At 28.8% G+C, this 21,450-nt stretch overlaps 1 protein-coding gene across 9 annotated transcripts in view; it reads left to right on the forward strand.

Annotated features, from left to right (window-relative positions):
• Positions 1 to 21,450, forward strand: part of LOC129989276 (adenosylhomocysteinase-like 1) — a 369,980-nt gene that overhangs the window by 244,795 nt on the left and 103,735 nt on the right. For 2 of the 9 annotated variants that reach the window (XM_056097695.1, XM_056097699.1), the window contains exon 1: positions 10,947 to 11,364. The exons of 6 other annotated variants lie outside the window; for them this stretch is intronic. In XM_056097695.1, the coding sequence (XP_055953670.1) occupies positions 11,329 to 11,364 (36 nt within the window). In that variant the 5' untranslated portion in view covers positions 10,947 to 11,328. Of the gene's footprint in view, positions 1 to 10,946; positions 11,365 to 20,263; positions 20,390 to 21,450 lie in introns of those variants that run through there. One more of the 9 variants, XM_056097698.1, reaches the window with a different exon arrangement.

Genomic DNA, 21,450 nt, shown 5'->3' on the forward strand with positions numbered 1-21,450 from the left:
TACTTGATTTCTCTCTTTATTATTAAAATTCATTAAGTAAGTTGGTTCATTTTAGGTAATTTATTATTTAACTATAATAATAACATTGATTAAAAAATAGATTTCTAAAAATATTTATGAAAAGAATTTTTTTATTTTAGTCGCATCAATCCATAGGTGGATTTTTTAAACATTATTATTTATTAGGTAATGGATGATGAAAGAAAGACATAATTTTATTTTCTTACCATTTAATCGGTTGTTTCTTCTTTGGAACATAATATATGCATAGTACGCTTGAAGCAATTTACGACATAAAATGTATTTTTTATGCTGTTATGTATGAATTTCAATAAGGTCCTGTTATTTATTTATTTAGATTTTTGAAATAGGGTTACTATTTACTTATCATTATTATTAGTCACAACTAATATCGCGATTTGTTTTATTAATAGTTATTGCGAGTATTCTTTATTTTTATGACACTTTCCTCTGAAAATTTGTATTTTGAAGTGGAGTTGTAGAAAATAAGATGTCTGTTATGATTTGGTGTGTTAGCAAAGTTCAGAAAAATTTTCTTTAAATCTGGATACATTATTGTTTCAACATTTTAATATAAATTGGGGAGACAAAAGAATCGAGATCTGTCTGGGGATTTATTTTTTATGTCACTTTCCAATGGAAAGTTTTATTTTGAAGTGAAATTATGAAAGACAAGATGTTCCTTATGAACTGATATATTGGCAGTTGTATAGCAAAACATTCTTTAAATCTGGATTCATTATTGTTTCAACGTTTTATCTGTCATTTCGGGAAGACGAAGTTATACAAACCCCTTTGTTGAATTTAACGTGCTATTAAATGTCACTAGTTTATACTTAATATTATCTGCGTGTAGTAGATAAATTCACTCAAATTTGATTCTCATTTGTAAGACGCAGTTAATTCACTCAAATTTGATTCTCATTTGTAAGACGCAGTTAATTCACTCAAATTTGATTCTCATTTGTAAGACGCAGTTAATTTACTCAAATTTGATTCTCATTTGTAAGAAACAGATAAATTCACTCAAATTTGATTCTCATTTGTAAGACGCAGTTAATTTACTCAAATTTGATTCTCATTTGTAAGAAACAGATAAATTCACTGAAATTTGATTCTCATTTGTAAGAAACAGATAAATTCACTCAAATTTGATTCTCATTTGTAAGAAACAGATAAATTCACTCAAATTTGATTCTCATTTTCAAGAAGCAGATAAATTCACTCAAATTTGATTTCCATTTGTAAGACGCAGTTAATTTACTCAAATTTGATTCTCATTTTCAAGAAGCTGATAAATTCACTCACATTTGATTCTCATTTGTAAGAAGCAGATAAACTCACACAAATCTAATTTTTCAAATATATTCCGATCTAATTTAATGCTAAGAATGCAAAGGACTGGTATGAAATTTGAGATATTTCTATCCAGCTGACTTTTATTTTTCTTTCTGGTGAAATGAAACCTTCATATAATCCTTTTTTGCATCCAGAAGATGAATGTGGGGACAAAAGAAATCTTTTATTTGAAAATAGGAAAAATAATAATAATAATATTCCATATGTACTCTCTCCTTACTGCTCGAATAACTCCAAAAATGATAAAAGTTTTCAATCGATCAGTCTGCTTGAAAGATTTCTCTAACTTGAAAAAGATATCGAGTGTATCTGGGAAATAACTTGATCCGAAGTTGCTTTATAGCCAGGGAAAAGTTTTTGATGACGATGCTGGGGTTGGCGTCACACTCTGTTATGGATTACTGAAATGTGTTTTGAAACAATTTATTTTTTGTGTCATGTTGTTAGATACTGATGAAGGTGAACGTGACTTCGCTAACATCTGCGATATCAGTTATTAGATGTGTTAAATGTATTTTTTTGTCGCTCCTATTATACTGGGGGGGGGGGGGTATATGTTAAAACATGCAATCAGCGGTCTTCACATTGTAAATTTATCTTTTACGTTATTTTTTAATTGTAGCAGTTGCATTACTCTATCTTCTCTTTTGGATAAGAGATGGCAATGCCCGATTAGGTACGCATCTCACAGTGTATTGCGATTGTTATTATAATGAGATGAGATGCTGTTCTGTTAAGAGGTGCGCACATTAAAGTCTTGTCTTGCCTTTTGTGTTTGTTTTGTGTGAAATGTGATCATTAAAGAAATATTCCCGAAAACATACGTCCTTTTCCTTCCATTGTACGGATCATAATGATCGTTATTTCACCACATAATTATGTTTTTGAGTATATCTTTCTGAAGTAAGGATCCAAATTTATCAATTTTTTGAATTAGTCATTACTTTTAAGACGACTCAAAAAGTATTCAACTTAAGTCTGTGTTGTATTCTTAAAATTTTTTGGAATTGGTCAATAAACAATTTTTAAATAAAGTTTTTGATAGATAATTCCCACCTTTTCTGTTATAGCTACAATGTAATTGTTGAAGTTTCTTCCCCTTTTGTTTACATTTTGAATAAAATCCACCAAGAAAAAAAAATACTCAAATTTTAAAGTACAATAAAGATTCTTAATTTTACATAAGGAATTGTGGATATTGTCCATAATATTTAATTCAATGACGGTGTAAAAAAATAAGATCTTTATTTAAAGGAAACATTAAGAAGAAGTTTTTGCTGGTTCATGGAATACATATAAATCTCGGGAAAAAAAAGAAGATACAGTTGCAGTTACTCGTGCATCGCGTGATTAATCCGCTTGCACGAGCACGCAGCTTTAACTGCGACGTCTTCTTGATAAAAGCTGGATCATCACAGAATATTAAAATTCATCTTTCTCTTAATAATCTCATGAATAATGAAGTTCATATGGAATTTAATGGATCTAGTATTCTTTAACTTAACGAATACTAGATCCATTAAACTCAAAATACAAGTAGTCATTATTTTACAACTATTCTGTTATCTCGAAATCTGAAGAATCTGTTCATTATACACTAAGTTTAGAACATTTTAAGAGGTTGATCATCTTGAAACACTATTCAGTGCATCAAATCTTTAAAGAAAATTTTATTCTAAGAAGTAATTCCTGATCGTCATGCATCTCTTGGAAAAACGAGTCTTTTGTCACGTTTCCTCTCCAGCACGGCAAACGAAGCGGATTTTCCCTTTTTGTTAGAAAGAAGATAACCTCCGTCGGACTCGCTCCGCCATCAAAGCATCATTTGCAGCCGATTAAGGGAAGAAAGCCGTCGATAACCGATCTTTAGTCTCAAGTGTCTCGATTATAATTGTCCTTGAGAAAGAAAGTCGGCGGACAATTAAAATTGAAACACGAGGAACAGTATTTCGAGTAATGAGGACACTGCTTTAGCCCCACTTATGTTTTACAAGTTCGTTATTGAAATTGTTATTAACGAACCAGTTTCTGTGAAATTGATATGTTTGGTGTTGCTTCATGCTTGCTGTTGAGTGTTATGTGTAGTATCGTACGGTTAATTGGATATAACCTAACATCCAATTAACTACAGACTATGCAGTCTATATATCAAACTTATTATTTTATATCCTATATATTAGTTTAGTTTATGACTTTGTTTCAAATAATATTCACCGTTGGATACAGCAGCACGAAGCCAGCTTTGAGTAAAAATGATCAAAATAAATCTTGGTTGCAAATTATTATGTATGTTTTTAGTTTCCAGACAATAAAGTCTATATTTTACTGAATACTAATTATCTTCGACGACAAACAATGGAAGATAAACATGAAATGAAATCTTAATGAAAAGAATAAAAATGATTAAATGTCATGGAAACAATAAAAAATATTGTAAATAAAAATATTAAAAAAAATTGTTCAAGTATGAGGAAAATCGTCTGCAATTAAATTGATTTCTCCAAAACACTTTGGAGTACTTTTTGAGCTTTCAAATTATGTAAAAATGGTGGTGCAGTTTGTACATCAGTATTTTCAAAAGTTTTTTAAAAAAAAGGGGGGGGGGGAAGCCCCGCAAAAATATTGCTTTATTACTTTCTCATGTACGAAATATATGAGAAAGTAATAAAGTATATGATATATTGACGAATCACGACGTTTTAGACTTCCTTGAGTTCGAAAAACACATTTTTGGAACTTGTTTGTCTGTCTCTCCACCTCTCTGTGACAAAGATAACTCAAAAAGTTTTCAGCTAAATGGATGTAATTTGGTACATAGTCTTTACACCAATCTATCGGTGTATCTCTCTGAATTTGCTTTTGTATCTGTAGAATTTGTATCAAGCAATATTCCTGCACTCTCAAATCTAAAATGAATTAAGCGTGTAATTTTTCTGTGATGTTGCAGCTTAAATTTAAGCGATTAAAAATAATGCAGAATTTGGATACTGCGAAGGTGTAAGAAAAACCAGAAGTATGTTCAAGTCAGAACGGTTTGAATAATTTAATTGTATATGATCAGTTTTAAGTACGTCGATAAAATGAATTTTCTCCCTCTTTCTTGCCCCGCCCCCACATTCATTATAGAAGCACCGTCATGAAATATTACCATATTGGATGTCTTTACTTGTTTCTTATCGACAAAATTGATATAATGCAAATGTTTATCATACAGATACCATATATAGTTTTAAGTAATTTCGTAACAAGGTTTTTAATTTATGCTACATTATTTATTTCGCTTGAATGATATTAAGATTATGTAATTTTTTTTTTCTGTGAACTGTCTGCAAAGCCATAAAATCGATTGCTACTTTTTTTCTTCTTTTTGTTGCAGCGTCTTGATCGCATCTAATCCTTAATTCCAACTCCTTTCACATCACTTCGTCTGTCAAATAGTTAGTTCTATATTTCAAATCTTTTAACCGCTGCCAAATGCGGATGACTAATTTTTTGGAAGAAATAATATCGTCTGCTTTAATTTTCATTATTTTGCGCAAGGCGAAAATTCCATTTCATTCATCTTTTTTTTCTCTCTCTCTCTCTCTCTCTTTTCTGTAATTACTTGCAAAATTGTCATTTATTTTTATGCTCATCCTTTTTATTTTTTTTTTTTCTTTTAGCAGCCGTTGCTTTTAATTGAAAAAAAAAAACAACTGCGAAAAGCAATTCTTTTGATTTTAACTGGAATCTCATGTGTGATAAATGAGAAAGCTGCTTTTAATAATTTAAAAAGATTAATACTACCATTTTAATTGCTATAGAAATACTTTTATTGCTTTGTAAGTTCTCTATGTGGAAAAAAGAGCGTTCTTTTAATTATTTTATTCCTTTGAAAGAAGACATTAATTAAAAATATTCAATGATTTCTGTTTCTTTAAATATTTCAATACTAATATCTCAGTCAGGTTATTAAATTCTTATTTTTTATAGCAGCGATTTCAAAGTTATTCAATAGAATTATCTTTTTATGCATCATTAAATAAAATGGAAACAACTTTTAAATTCTTTTTTAATTAAAGTTTATTGAGTATGAAATCAGATATTAATATATCTCCATACTTAATCTCTCTCTCAATAAATGCTGGTTATCATTTTATCATTAAATGGTTATCATTTTGACAGTTATATGTGAAAGAAGCAGGCATTTTGAATATATTTCAATGTAGTGTTCACGGGAGGCTTACTTTTTGCATAAGAACAAGGGCGAACTTTTGTATCAGAAGACAAGAACGAAAGTGTCAATTTTTTTCCCTTTAGTGGTTTTATTGCGAAATTAGAATAGGGATTTATTTGATACGTGTCAATTTAGGAAAGGATCCCCTTTCCTTTTTCATCCCTTCGCTCGTGGCCTTCGAGATGAAGAAAAGGAATTTTTAGAGCGCGTGCTGGCAATAATTAAATAAAAACGTGGAATTTGGATCAAGAAGTAAGATGTAATTTTAAAATAAAGTTAACATGGGTTAATTTAAAATAAAAATAGGAAATTAATTAAGATTTAAATGAAGAGGCATCACACTCACAATGAAACAAAAAAAAATGAATCATATTTAGCCTTATAATTGAAATTTTTCAATACTTTTTAAATTTTGCGAACAAATATTAAAATTCTTTATCTCATTTGACAAATATGTCATGAAATTGTGCCTTTTAAGTATCTGACCATTCTGCAAACTTTCCGTGTTTCTTATCGAATTTTTCTTTATACATTGATAATTTATAAAATTTATTTATTTTTCTAGCTGTCATTACTTGAATCATTATCTATGTTATTGCTTTTTATTATCTAAACATTTGTAATAGATAATATTAGATGAAGATTCTACAGTTTAAAGAGAGTACAGGCACGAAACTAAGTTTTTTTGTAATTTCATATTTCATTCTTTACTAATAGATGCGGTCTTTTTTTTTTTATATAGAAAATTAATTTTCTTTAAACAAATGTTAATGCATAATAACTCTTCGCTTATTTTAATTTTATCATTTTTCTGTGTTTTATTACATTATAATACTTGATCCACTATGTTCCATCCTTCGGAGATTTGCCTTTAGATATTGTATTCTCTCTTTATTTGCTTGGAATTTCTTGTTTTGTTTATATTAATGCGGCATCAATTTACCAAATAAGAGAATTCATTTGGAAAATTCGAAATAATGGGAAATTCCTTAAGCATAAAAGCATTAAGCATTCCTTAAGCATATTTGAAGCCTGAATAGATACTCTATTAACCGTGATTTAAACACTCCTTCATTAGAATTCTAGTATCAATGAAGGAAGGTTAGAAAAATGCTTTGCTAAAGACGGTATTGTTGCGAATTTGTTTCTGGAAGAAATATGTTGTGATAGTTAATTAGTTTGATAACGAAAAGACAAACACTTTTAGTTTTTTTTTTTTTTTTTTTTTTTTGACTTATTTAAGTCAATTGATTCCCTTTTGTAACATTAGCAGCTGCAGTGTATTGATTTGTTTTTAAAAAAGAAAACTATAGATGTGTGTTGAATGTCTGTGTTATAATTAGTGTATACATACCTATCTGCTTTGTGTTGTTTCCTATTTAATGAGAATTGAAGAATTAATAATGCTGTCTGTATTGTTTTCGAAGCTCTGAATTTTTTTAGTTCTTTAAAAATATATATCTTACAAGAAAAAAAAAATAATGCAAGTTTGTTTGGTTTTTTTCCTTCGAGATATTAGTTTGTATAATAATTCTTACTTTTTTTTCATATGCAATGAAAAACAAGCAAGAAAAAAGATTGCAATCTTCAAACAATTTGATCTCTAGTTTTTGATGAATTTCCATATTTAAGATTCCCCCACCCCAGCACTTTTTTTTATATAGAAAAATATATTTTGTGTTTTGAACAAAGGTATCCAAAAATATACATTATTTGGAAATCATATTTGCTTGTGTGTGAACATGGGAAATGAAAAATTCTTCGAGTTGCATGTGTAAAATTTGGAAACTAGCCTTTACTAGTTCCTTTTTTCCCTACTCTCAAAATATTGGATTGCATAATAATTTATTTGTCTTTTTTTGTACATGAAATAAAAAAAAAAAAAAATAAACACGAAAAAAAATGTTGTAGTCTTAAAACAATTCCATCTCGAGTTTTGATGAATTTCCACTTTTAAAGCCTCCTCCAGCACATTTTTTTTTTAGAAAAACGAATTTTGTATTTCTGACAAGCATATGAAAAAAAAAGGGAATTATATCAGTCTGTGTAAGAGCATGGGAACTGAAAAATTCTTCGAGCTACATGTGTGAAATTTGGAATGTAGCCTTTTCACCAAATGTACAATTTTCTATAAAGTCATGGACAAAATTCGTGAATATTAAGTCTGCCTGATCATCCTTTATATCCGCATGAACATGGCAGCTCAAAATCTCGAAAATTTCCATGGATTAAATTTAAACATATTGATGTCTCATTATTTAATTTATTTCTCATATATTATCAATATGAGAAATCAAATTGATAATATATGAGAAAACAATAGATCTATATCAATTTTGAGCCTTATCCGTCTTTCTATATATTTACGATTGCGTCACATATTAAATTAAATATCCTAAATTTCTACAATTTTTAAAATTTTTTCAATAAAATTTCTAAAAATGTTAAATTAGTTTTAAAAAAAGTATATAAAGAAAAGTATATGAAGTGTATGCAAAGTATATAAAGAAAAATATAATGCACTTTCTTCACATTTTCAATTTAATATCATCCCTCAAATATTTATTTATTTAACTGCGTAATTTCTCTTTCAAATAATTTTTTGTGGTTCATGTTTTGTTCCTTTTCTTAAGAGAATTATAAAGAAGGGGGGGGGGATACTCACTACTTAATTTCTAAGAAATATCCGACAGAATTTTACTGTATTATTATCTAGCTGCAGAATAATAAGTAATATGATGATGTTTAATCCTTAAACGTGAAAAAAATAAATCCCAGAGTAGTAGATGCACTGAAAATGGAAAACGTTGTTGGGAGAAAAATAATGTTCGTAGAATTTTAATTTCGCTCGGAACGGTATCGTTTAGGAAATTTTAAAATCGTCTGCACTGCTACTCTATCCATTATTCTACACTTCAAAAGTTGCGTTTCGAGTTTCTGCTAATTCTCAACTTCATCTTCATGCTAGGATTAAGTTTCAAAAGAAATTGAACATGCGAAAGATACGAAAAAGTTTTTTAGGGGAATAGAACTTAAATTTATGCGTTCGAAATGGAACACTGTTTGTTTGTTTTTTCTGCCGAATGTTTTTCGCCTTGCTCTTTTTATTTTATTCTTCTTTTTCTGCTTTATTTTTCTTTTGTTAAAAAAAAAAAAAACATCTCAAATGCGAATATTTGTATTTTTATTTTCTGCGAGATTTCGAGTCTATTCTGTTTGCACTATATTACTGTACACTGCATCTTCATCAAACATTATATCGTTTACATTTCCATTATGCCTTCTTTTTCGAAAACATACTTTCGAAAGTTTTTATAACAGCTGTATAGTTTCATGATCCCCATTATTGCCGTTGATTGATGTGTCTTTCTATAGTTTTTTGACATTAACATTTATTACGCTAGGTATTTCTTCTATAGAATAATAATCCAAATGATTTTTATTATTTATTTGAAAAAGTTTTCAATCAAACTACTTTGTGGTTTAGTCCTTAAACAATATAGATTTTTTTTTTGAGCATATGTCGCTGATTTTGTGTATTTTGTTTCTATTTTATATTGGTTTTTTATTTCTTATTGTGATCATATCTTAGAGATGTTGGATCAAGTTATGTAGGATTCTTAATAGAATTCTAACATTACATTTGAAATGCTGCGTTAAATCATTTTAATTTTTGTAGATATTAAAAATGTATTAACATTTTAAGTCATTTTCGTACTTATTAATGTAAATAGTATAAAAATTAAAAATATAATGAAATCTCATCTCCATTTATAATTTCGATTTCTTATACACGATTTTTTTTCAAAATTAAGCTATATATTCGATAAAAAAAGTATTTGTTTAAAAAATTATTAAAAATAAAAAAAAGTGTAAACTATTTGTGAACTTTAGCTTCAACAGTACAATGAATTATATCACGTATTTTAAGAAATATGTTTTACAAAAATGAGAAATTGCATAATATCATGAGTTTATTTAATTTCTTCTTTTCAATTTTTGAAATAGAAATGGAATTGGATTCAATTTTTGAATTTCTATTCTAAAAGGAAGTATTTAATTTTTAAAAGTATGTTGATTTAGATTTTTTTTTCTAAAACATTAGTTTTAATTAATTTAAAATAATCTTTGGTATTTTTATAAATATTAATTTATTATAAACGAGCCTTATATTACATATATCATTCTAAGAAATATATATTAATTAAAATAATTTTATATAATTAGATGTAAGACAGAAAATGTAGATCGCAATATTTGTTTCTTTTTAAAAACGTAACATAAGGCGTTGGCGTTCTTTAAATATTTATGATATTTAATGTGTATTGTGTTATTTTTGCATATGACTTATATTCCTGCATTTTTCATTTCTTTGAAGTAGACATATATTTACACATAGTAAGAATTTTATGGTATGTCAGATTTACAAGTTTGATTTCATTTTCCTTTTCGCCTTATAATGAGGTATCTACCCATGTCTGTGTAAATAAATTTCTTACAATTAAATTAGAAAACTTCTTAAAATTTAATCGAAGTATATTTATTTCAAATTATTAATTTGTAATGAATTTTATCCACATTTGAACTATTGGCACATACATATGATCATCGATATCTAACATTGATTGATATTAACTGTAAACCGAACTATTTTTCTATAACCGTTTGAAGATTTTTATATTATTTCAAATTTTAAATTATGTTTCGTATTTCCTACCAATTAGGGCCTCTATTTTGATGTTAATAAACTTTTTAAAATTCAATTAAGAAAGCCATAAAATTTTGTTCTGTTTTGTCAATTATAAATTGTTTATCTTGTACTGTTTGCGCGTCAAATTAATTCATGTTCTAATGACATAAGTTAATCATTGATTCTATTGAAATAAATTCTAACGTATATAATCTTAAATACTGCTTTCCCCTACACCTTTATACACTAATAAATACTCTAAAAAAATATCCGCGCAATTTTGCCATAGACCATAAAACAAATTCCTTTCAGAGCTTAAAAAAAATTAAGAAAATGTCAAGAATGATTGAAATATTTCCTCCATCGTCAAATAGAGGATCTTTTAGCACCGTAATTTCGAAGACTATTAAAGACATCTTTACAATTGACTTTATCACTTGGACTCGTTCTTTTCTACTCATACTTTTGTCAATAATTTTCTCCAACGTTCTTGAAATTTTATCAGGACTTATGTTCTTTTGATATGTAAATTAGGTGATCAAACCGTCATCTCGAAAATACCCTCTGCTCATTTCAAGCTGAGGATTCTTTCACGTCTAGTCGACAACGCCATCTAGCGGGCCATCAGCTGCGAACCATTCTTCCTTGGTTATTCTCACAAGTATTGGTGGCTTTTGGAGCGCGGAGTTGGAACTGAAGTCGGTCGCCAGCGCGTTTATTGTATTCCCAGTTGGTATTGTGTTCGAGAGTTCTCCACATTTTCGTTGTTTTTTATTTTGCATTTCGTTACTTTTCTTCCTTTTCTTTTTTTTTTCTAATCAGAATATATTTTTAAAATTTTTCACAAGACATTTTCTTAAGTATTTTAACAGTTTTGATCTTTGGAATACTTTTTCGCGCCTTTTATCTTGCAATGTATTTTTCTGTGGAACGATTGCTTTTTTATTAGAAGCAGGCTTGAGCTGTTGCCAGTTCTCAGCTCTTAATCCTTTTCTTTTTTCACCTCCCCGCCTCACGTGCATTTTGGCTTTTTTTCACCTGAATGGTTAAAATGGCTGAAAGCGGTTCCGGCGAAAAGGTATAGTGATTTTATTCTATTCTATTTTGCACTGAGATTTGTTGTTTCTGTTTATTTGCTTTTTTTTTAAAGATTTCAAAGTAATTTATTTTTATTTCGCACTTTAAAGACAAAATTCTTAATTTTAGAAGCTTAAAAAGTTTCATATATTTTATTGTTATTATTTTATTTTAGTTTTTATTTATTTTAAATTTTTTCAAATCTTTTATTACAATTTAGCTTTTTAATACTTCGCTTTTTAAATGAGAAAAAAGCTTGCTGATTTCCTTGAATTTTTAAGCTTGTTGAAGCCTTTTCTTCTTTATAATTCGTATAATGAATTTAGCAGTTATAAATGAAAAAAAAAAGTTTGGAGATGCTAGAAATGGTTATGTTTAGTTAAATTATTCATATTTAGAATTATGATAAAAAAAATTAGCTTTTCTCTACAAAAGAAAAGGAAAAAAAACCCGATTTTCTTAATTTGTAATAACGATTAAAAAATTATTCAATTTACCGTATTATACGAACAGAATTAGTGGAATATTGTCTGAATTCACATGTCAGTAATAGTAATAGGCTAAGTTTATATATATATAAGGAATTTAAGCTAAAAGAAGCGAAAAGACACAAATATCTCGAAAAGCATGTGTAAATTCCATCTATCTGTGTTGAAATCAAATAAAGCAACCATTAACAATGATTCTTTTGAAATATATTGGTTTACTGTTAAAAAGAATCCATTTTCTGTCATTAAATACACGCACACACACGAAAAAAAAAACAAAAAAAAAAACGTTTCAGTTCAGAGAAATGAACACGAAATCGACTGTTTACTACAGCATCCGCCTGTAACGCTCGTGCTAACCCAGATATTTTACTGTCGGAAAAACTTTCTCAACGGCCGGTTGCGGAAATGAAATTGCGAAGGAAAGGCTTCACACGAGTTCCCCCTCCCATCTTTCTCAAGGTCACGCACTGCTAGTTTGTTTCCAAACAAACTTCCATGGTTTCTAACACCTTGTTTTTCTTCCTCACAACACTATGAACCGATCTCTCTATATTCGAGAAACGTTTTGACATCGTTAAAAAGTTAGGACTCTGCTGGAAAGAGAGTTGCTTAATTTAATAGCTGTGCGTGACCTTCCTGCATTTTGCTTGTGCTTCATTCATGTAGATGTAATTATTTAAGTTATTTATGACATAAAATATGTAATTCCGAAGAAGCTGAAAACTGTGGTGCTATAGTTTCCTGGTTTTAAAATAATGGGAAAATTATATAGTTTTGGAAAGAAAAGCACTTTCATATGACCTTGTCATTGTTTTTATTGTGAAGACTTTTTTTTAAGATGATTGTTGGTTATTATTTTTCATTTTTTTAAAAAAGGAATTGAGTCGTCTTAGTTTCTAATTTAGTGAAAATTGTTTGTATACTCTTTATGTTATAAATCAAAGAAGAGGAGACTTTAAGAAGGGAAGGAACGGGAGGGGGGGAGGGAATAAAGATAAAGTGGACTGATATAATCAGCAAGGACTAAAAATTTATTATTTGAAGAAATATAATAATAATTGTGTGATTAATACAGCTGTGTCTATATTTCTAAGTATAGTGAAACCCCTATTCACCGAAAATTGAGTTATCCAAAATGTTTCTTTTTCGCGAATCCATAAAAGAAATGAAGGGGTGAGAAAAGAAAAGACTAAAAGAAGAAAAAGAAGGCGATAAAAAAACCCATTTACTGTACTGGATTTCAATTTTTACGAAAACAGTCGAGATTATTCCCTGAAATGATAGAATTACGTAGTTTTTTGAATGAGTGATCCATATGTTATGAACTATTACTAAATAAATCTTGATGTACTTAAAAATATAATTTTAATTTTAACAAAAGCCTTCTTAAAAAAAGAGTTTTAATTAAGAAAAAAGAGTTAAAAAAGAGTTTTTAATTTATTTTATGCCTAAAATACTTTACAGAACAGAAACAAAAAAATCGGTATCTTTCCTCATTTTACTTTGCTTAATCTCGGTTGTACTGTACTATGTTTTTGATACAAATAGAAATTCTATAACAGTTATATTTCTGTTCTATTATTTAAAAATCTTCTGTCTGCCAGATACCTCTAATAGTGCTTTAATTTGCTCCCTCATGGTCTAAATTATTTCGAATTTACGACTGTGAAAATTGCGGATTTATTTAAGCACACATGATTTATCATTGGTGTTAGATACCACATATCGTAAATAATACATTTATTTAAGGGCAACATTTTACAAAATGTCATAGTAACTTACTTTCCTTAACCAAATCAAATTTCGGATATGACTTTGTTTCAGTGGTGTTGAGGCAAGAGATCTTAAAGCTCCAGAGTTAAGGGAATTATAACCGTAAACAGTTACTCCAACCTGCCCGAAAACATATTTAATTCCCAGATGCCACGATACCATAGGCGGGAACTATGATCGAGTCCTAAGAATCATCACCGATCACGGTACAACTCCTCCAGTAGGAGGCACGTCCCCTCATCGGTAGGGGATAACTGGTCCCACACCATTTTTGCACTCGTCAGGGTGGCGAGAACCAACCGCCACGGAAGCTTCTCATCCCAATATCTGAGGTGCTTCCTAGTGGTTGTTAAGGAGAGCATAAGAGGGAGAAAAGTTAAAAGAACGCAAACTAGAGGTTCTAAACATAAGGTAGCATAAAAAAGAATAAAGTTAAAAAGAAAAAACTGCAATGAGCGTAGATGCTCCAGATAGAAAGGGAGCATATAAAAAGGGGGAGGGATCCTGAAAAACTGTAAGAGAGCTTAAATATTACAGACAACAGAAGAAAAAGAAAATACTGCAATGAGCGTAGATGCTCCAGATAGAAAGGGAGCATATAAAAAGGGGGAGGGATCCTGAAAAACTGTAGGAGAGCTTAAATATTACAGACAACAGAAGAAAAAGAAAAAAAAGAACGCAAAGGAGTATAGATGTCCCAGTTTTAATAGCTTTGAATACACCGAAGATAAAAATATAAGTTGCTTTTATATCGCTATAGAAACTAAATTTAACAAAGGACAGAAAAATAATGTATTATCCGGATTCAATATTCTTGTTACACTGATGTTTTCTTAATGTATACATCGGTTGAGTATTTTTAAACACGTCGAATGCCGTTGATGCCATTTGATTCACGTCTGTAGTTCATACCGGTCTGTGGTTCTATTTAATTAGATAGAAAATGTTAATCTCAAATGTTCGGAAGCCCCGCCCTTTTTGTCTTTGTTTTAGCACAAAAAACTGCAGAATTATGATTTATATTTGTAAAATGTTTCAATAAATTATTTTTTTTACGAGTGGTCACGACAGAGAATAATTTACTGTTAGAGGACATAAAATTTCTGACTAATACATAAATTATTATATACAGCTGCTCGTAACTATATGCAATACTGTTAACGGAATACTCAGTTAAAATAATGATTAGAAATTAGAATGATTAATGAAAATATTTTAATTAAAACAAATTAACTATAATTATTATAAAGTTATGCTCTCAAAAATTATTTTTTTAAATTCTTAATAAATAATTATAGATATATTTTTCTTCCCCTTTAATGTTCCATAATAGAATAAACTATTGTCCAATCAGTTTTATTGGTTTGAGGTGAAATAAAATGAGATCATGTGCTTAGAAAAAATCTGTTTCTTGTTAAATCTAAACGGATGAAAGTCTATGAAAAAAATTTATCTTCCCTTTTTTAATTCTTAATTTCATTTTCAAAAGTTGAATTTTTTTTTTTCATTTATCTGAATTTTGATGTCTCTTAGTTTTAATTCAAACGTCCAAATAAATATTCCATTCTATTCATGTACCTAAATTCTCATTCTGTGTATTTCATTATTAAATTCCATTAGCTTTCAGAGGAGCGCCACCAACGAGAAAAATTTCTTTTCCTAAACTGAATTACAACAAAAAACTTCTAGTTATTATTTTGCTTTGATGTTGTTGCATAATTAACTTAGTTCTCAATGAAGTTACGTCAGTTTTACGTATAATGAGCTTCAAAAAGAATCGGAATTTTCTTTCGCTGTAAACAAAATTGTTTTGGCTTTAATTATTGTTTCGTTTTGGACTGACGTAATTTGGTGCAACGTCATAAAGGTTTGAAGGAAGAAGTTTCCTAAACTGATTAAACGTGATTTGTTGTTTTGAACAATTAGAATACTCTTTTTCTTGATGCCGCATGTTTTTCATACGTAATTTAGTTATTGAATTCAAAAAGTGGAACCTATAATTAAGGGGACTATTCAGAAGAAATTTAAAAGAAAATGATAATTTTTCGTAATGTATTTCTATTGCTCAAGACTTGAAATTGGCTGATTGTTTTTCCAAGTAGAACAAACCAGAATTTCAAGCTTATTGCAAGAGAAAATAACATTTCATAATCGTATGGATGTTTCGGTGTGGAGTTACAAATTAGGTTTTTGACGTCCCTTAAAGTGTCTGAATTGAAGTGTTTTTTTTTTTTTCTTTTTCCTGAACTTTCGAGTTTGTATTTCTAGTGTGTCTTAAGATTTCGGACACGTTTGCTGCTGAAAAAAGTTTCGATGTAATTTTTCGATTAAACGAAAAGTGAAGGGAGAAGTTTTTATTCTACGATTAGGTCTGATTTTTATTGGAGACAAAGAATTGATTTCAGATTCTTTAAATTGCTCAAGAATGTGATATTTGATGCGATATTTTTTCTTTTGTTTAAGTAAAATTGGTGCATTGTTATTTTGACAGAATTGGTGGAAAATTTTATTTATATTGAATGGTCATGTATATATTTTCGTTTGATTTGAAATATATAAATACAAAGCAAAAATGTACTAGTCACCTAGCACCAATTTCACAGATTTTATTTGGTGAATTCGTAAGAAAGCCAGTTTATGATACACTGAATTGGAAAAGGTTAAATTATAAATATTATGATGAATTATCTCCAATAATGGTTTCTGTATCTTAATTTTATTCGTAAGATTGTACGATAATTGAAAATATAAATAACCGTGGAACTTTTTGAGCCAGCAGAAATGCATGCTCTATCATCAAATTTCTTGTGTACTAACACAGTTTGGCACTTTTATGATCTACAGCACATTCAAAAAGATGGAATGTGTATTTAAAGCGTCTTACTTTCCACCAATAAGATCTAAAAATTGATGCAGATTCATTTTGCTCCTAAACCTCTTACCAAATTTCATTTATCTAAAATGTTAGGTCATCGCGCTCCTGTTCTCGAATATTTACAGAACAATAGATGGCCAGGGCGTTGATAGCTCCAACATTTGATACAGATTGGCAAATGTTGAAAATAAATAATTAAATCATAAAATTAAACCTAAGCATTAATCCATATGTTTAATTTTATCCTATTAGCTGTTTTTATTTTTCAGTTGTCTTGTTCACATGAACATGGGCAGACAAACAAATAATTTTTTCATAATTTGATAAATCTTTATTATCAAAATCCAAATTTGCTTATAAAAATCCTAAATTCTATAGGAAATTGTAAATTTGATGAGAAAAATCAATACTATATTTCATATCTGTAGCCGTTTCCTTTTTTTTTTTTATTACTTTTCTTTTTTTAGTTTCTTTATTTATAGATTAATGGGCAAATATAACTTCAAGAATGTATTTTTCGAAAATATATGAGAATTTATCAAAATGTTGAAGTCATTATTATCATTGTTATTAGTATTATTATTATGTTGACGATGGCATTTTTCTTTGGAATTTCGCACTGGAAATAATAAAAATAAAAACTGCGCCATTATTTTTTTTAATTTTATATGGTATACTAGGAAGTTTTAAAGTCGTCATAGAAGTGAGTGAAATAAAGATAAAATGTTTTAGAATTTTAATTATATTTATTATTTTTTTTCAATTTTATTTTTTACGATTCTTTTACATATAACGCAATGGCATTAAAAATGATTTTAATGCTGATTCTGCACAAACGAAATAAAAATTTCAGGTTCATTTATTGTATGTTTCCTACATTAAAAAATTACATATATCTTTTGTATAAAAATTCTTCAATGGCATTGATTATATTTTGGATTGCTGTATAATCATAAGCCTAATTAAGCCTAGAACTTATAAGCCTATTTAAAGGAACGTTTTATTATTAAACGTGGGCTATGTATATAAAGTAATTTTTTTGAGAAAGCAGTTGTCTTATTCCTATCGAATATACATCACTAATTACAGTCATTTTTTAAAAATCTTAAATTTCTTAGCTTTGAAATATTACTCCAGTTGCCATAATACTCATTTATAATAAGACTTATTATTAACTTATTATAATAAGAATATTTTTGGTAAATCTTTTATCATGTGAATGAGATAAATAGGATAATTTTGATTAGCGAGAGATAAGTCATAAAGGGGATGAAAATCTCGGCCGAATTCTTAGATGGGTTGGTTAGAGAAAAGGGAATAGCATTAGTGAGACATTGAAATTTGCATTTTTTTATTAGCTCCTTTTCTATTAAAAATAGATAGTTAAAATCGGGAGAATTATCTCATCACAGCGAACAACTTCTAAAAAGAAAATTTAGATAGGGTTGTAAAATGATTTTCAATCCCTAATCTCGTCTATATTCAGAACTATAGGAAAGAGTAATTCACCTTCTGACTTACAAGTAAGAATATTTTGAAGAGTGATCAGCAGTATTTATTGCAGAACAATGTTTTGTACTTGGTTGATTAAACGTGCATTGCATGGGCCATGCAGGGGCTCATAAAAATTAATTCGTGACGGTTTTATAAATACATACAAAACCATTGATCATTAAGAATAATTGATTGGCTTAGATAAATACTACTTACGGAGTAAAAGTTATTAAAACTAGTTGTTGGACCTATCATTATTTACAAGAGGCTGTATTGATGTATATAAAGAATGTTAACCAGAGATTGTATTGATTTCTTTTTGAAGAACATTTACTAGAGGTTGTATTGATTTCTTTTTAAAAAGTGCACAAATATAAATATGCTCTTTTTTCCCTCTCGAGTGCAGTTGTTATCGTTTTTAAACTAAACGTTTCGTTTCATTGATGCGTTTCTATAAATTCTGAATAAAATGTTGGTTCAGTAGTTTTACGAACAAATTCAACATTTACTGGAATGAACTTTAAAGGTTTATTCGAGTAGAAAAAAGTTGGCTACCTCTTAAGTAGTATTCATGTAATTTTGTATTTTTATGGCTTATGATTATCAAATTTTTGCACGAATAAAAATAAAATAAATTTATCTATCTATTTTTTTTTTTTTTTTCTGATTTAGTGCATATTGGAAGAGGGAGTAGTTGAGAATAAACTGGCTTCTTTTTATGTGGAATTTAACAAAATTTATTTAAACGTATGTAGAGATGACTCTCTTGTAACATACTCTATGAAGTGTGTAGTATATTAGAAAAAAATGTTACGATTAATTTTTATGCAGGGAAAATAATCGCTATAAAACGTCTGATATTCCTCATATAATATATTTAACTTTTTTACGTGTTTTTTGTTTAAAAAAGAAAATGTATGCATTTACTTGTTCCTGAACGAACAGAGAAGCAAACTATTTAAAAACATAATATCTCACCATGAATATCCGCAAATTAGAGACATGTTTTAATTCGTATAAATTCTGATAATGCATGCCACATTTTAATGCTGAAAGCAGCCTCCACTACCCCTTTTATACGAAAGTTCGGAAAATCAAAATGTTAAAAATTTATTACAATTTTTAAAATTTTTTTTTATAATTATGTTTATGTAATTATGTCTCTTTCAGGGAGATTCGTTCAAAAATAGAATCAATATTAACAATTTTCACTTTCTAAAATATATAAAAGGAAAGTATTGTAACTTTTAAAAAAAATTCGAACTGGAGATGTAGGCGAAAATCTACTTTACAGACCACCCTGTGTCTGAAAAACACAAATTTGAAATTATTTTTGACTGTTTATAAACACTATAACTCAAAAAAATTTTTGTCTTTGGCTTTGGTCTAGCCACATGACATTTTGGCATATTATTTACACCAAATTTTTAGATTTGTATCAAATTTTGAACGAAACCCATTAACTGGAAATCTGTCAGTCCGTTTATCTATCGAAATGTGGCTCAGTTTGGCAAAAAAATGGCTATTGCGCCTCTATAACCCTCTACCAATCGCCAACCTCTACCGAAAAATATAAGTACAAAAAGAAGTGAGTTTGAGGGATAAAATTTAATGGACATATTTAGCATCTTAAATGTAGATTCATATCGAATTTTAAATGAAATCCGGCAAATGTTTGACTGTCTATCGGTCTGTATCTTCATAGGCATATAAACGCAATAACTCAAAACACATAATGATTTGGAAAAATAAAATTTGGCATATCTTGTTACTAAAATTATATCTATGTATCGAATTATGACTTGAATCGGTCAAAAGAAGGTATCGAAGATATTTCTGTATTACATTCGGAAGTCAAATGGTAAAAAACAAACGAACAAAAAACTCTCAAATGCTAGAATTGCGAAAATAAAAATTCGAGCATTCTTGTGTTTCACGGTCTTACCCAATTCCACAATATTTATGTGCTCGGAATTAAAGCATTTTTATTAGAGAGTGCGAGGATGTTGTGTGGATGCTCGCTGGTTGTATAAAATATTTATAGTTAATAATCATGAAAAATTTTTAATCCTATAATTTTGACGACAATTTCTGTAATTTTGCAATTCTGTCTGAATCTTTTTTATGAAGGATTTTAGTTCCTACAAATCTCTGTATTCGCAATAACTGGCTTGCATACAATAGAATTGTGCCATTTTTTTTCTTTCGCCTTCTATAAATGTCTGCGTATTTGCTCACACTTTCTTACCAACGCAATCGCGTTGCTCGCTTTTACTTGTCTAGGGTACGAATAAGTGATTTCATCTTTTTTTAACGGTTCACAGTGCTAGTAAAATGTCAGGAGAAAAATCTTCCTGTCACCCTTGCGAGAGCTTCAATTGGCCGCTTGTCAGGTAGAGAAGAATTTTATTTATAGAATGGAATTTTTGTGCTTATGAACCCGAATATTTCCATCCCCTTTCTTTTAGTATTTCTTCTTCAACCGCCTCCTGCGTTTCGTCTAGGAGAATGGAATGAGCGAATGCATTTATATGAATTCTGCCTCCCTGCTGATCGGCGGTGACAAGCACAGTATCTGTCTGTGAATTAAAACGCTTATTGATATTCGATTAAATCAAAGGTTTTTGTGCGTGCGTGCGTGCATAAGTAAAATCTCCGTGTGGCCGCCTTTCATAATAGGTTAATCGATGACCTGAATTTTCCATTAGTATTTACAGTTTATAGCATTAGGAAGAAATTATTTGTATTTAATTTCGTAATTAATTTTTTTACTTTGCGTTTTGCTATTAATATGTATTTGATAATTATATTGTACATCAAAAGCAATATATAATTTCAAAGAAAAATGAGATAATATATTGAAATAAATATTAATTAATTCCTTCATGGCAGTATGTAACATGATTTTTGGTGGCATCATCTGTGTTTATCAATTTAGGCAAGAATAGGATTTTTCCATAGCGGGAAATGTTTAAAAACATTCGATAATTAAGAATTGTGTAAAACCCCGATACATTTCCTAATAATTTTTTGGTATTTAAATTCTGAATTTCATAATCTATTCAGGTGACAAAAGAAAAGAAAAAAAAAAAAAAAGAATTAACTATTTAGGTTGTATGGATGAAAATTCAATGCCAGTATATGGAGACTGACATTAGTTAACCCTTTCTAGGGCCGTGAGAAATACGCTTCCCACCAAATTTATCAATCTTTGTATAAAATTATGTAGGTTGGCATAAGTTCTGACAAATTTTTTTAGTAAGTCAGAAACTTAGATGCTTCAGTTCTTTATCTCAGACAAAATGATGTGTCTTGATTTGTTACTTAATAATTAATTAACCAAATTAATGAATTAATTAAATTAAATTTATCTAATAAGCTAAATGAATCCCTTTTCTTATTCTAATTTCAAGCCTAAAAATATTTAAACATAATATGACTAGAAAAAGATGGC

This window comes from Argiope bruennichi, chromosome 10 (assembly GCF_947563725.1).
Source record: "Argiope bruennichi chromosome 10, qqArgBrue1.1, whole genome shotgun sequence".
Lineage (NCBI taxonomy): Eukaryota > Metazoa > Arthropoda > Arachnida > Araneae > Araneidae > Argiope > Argiope bruennichi.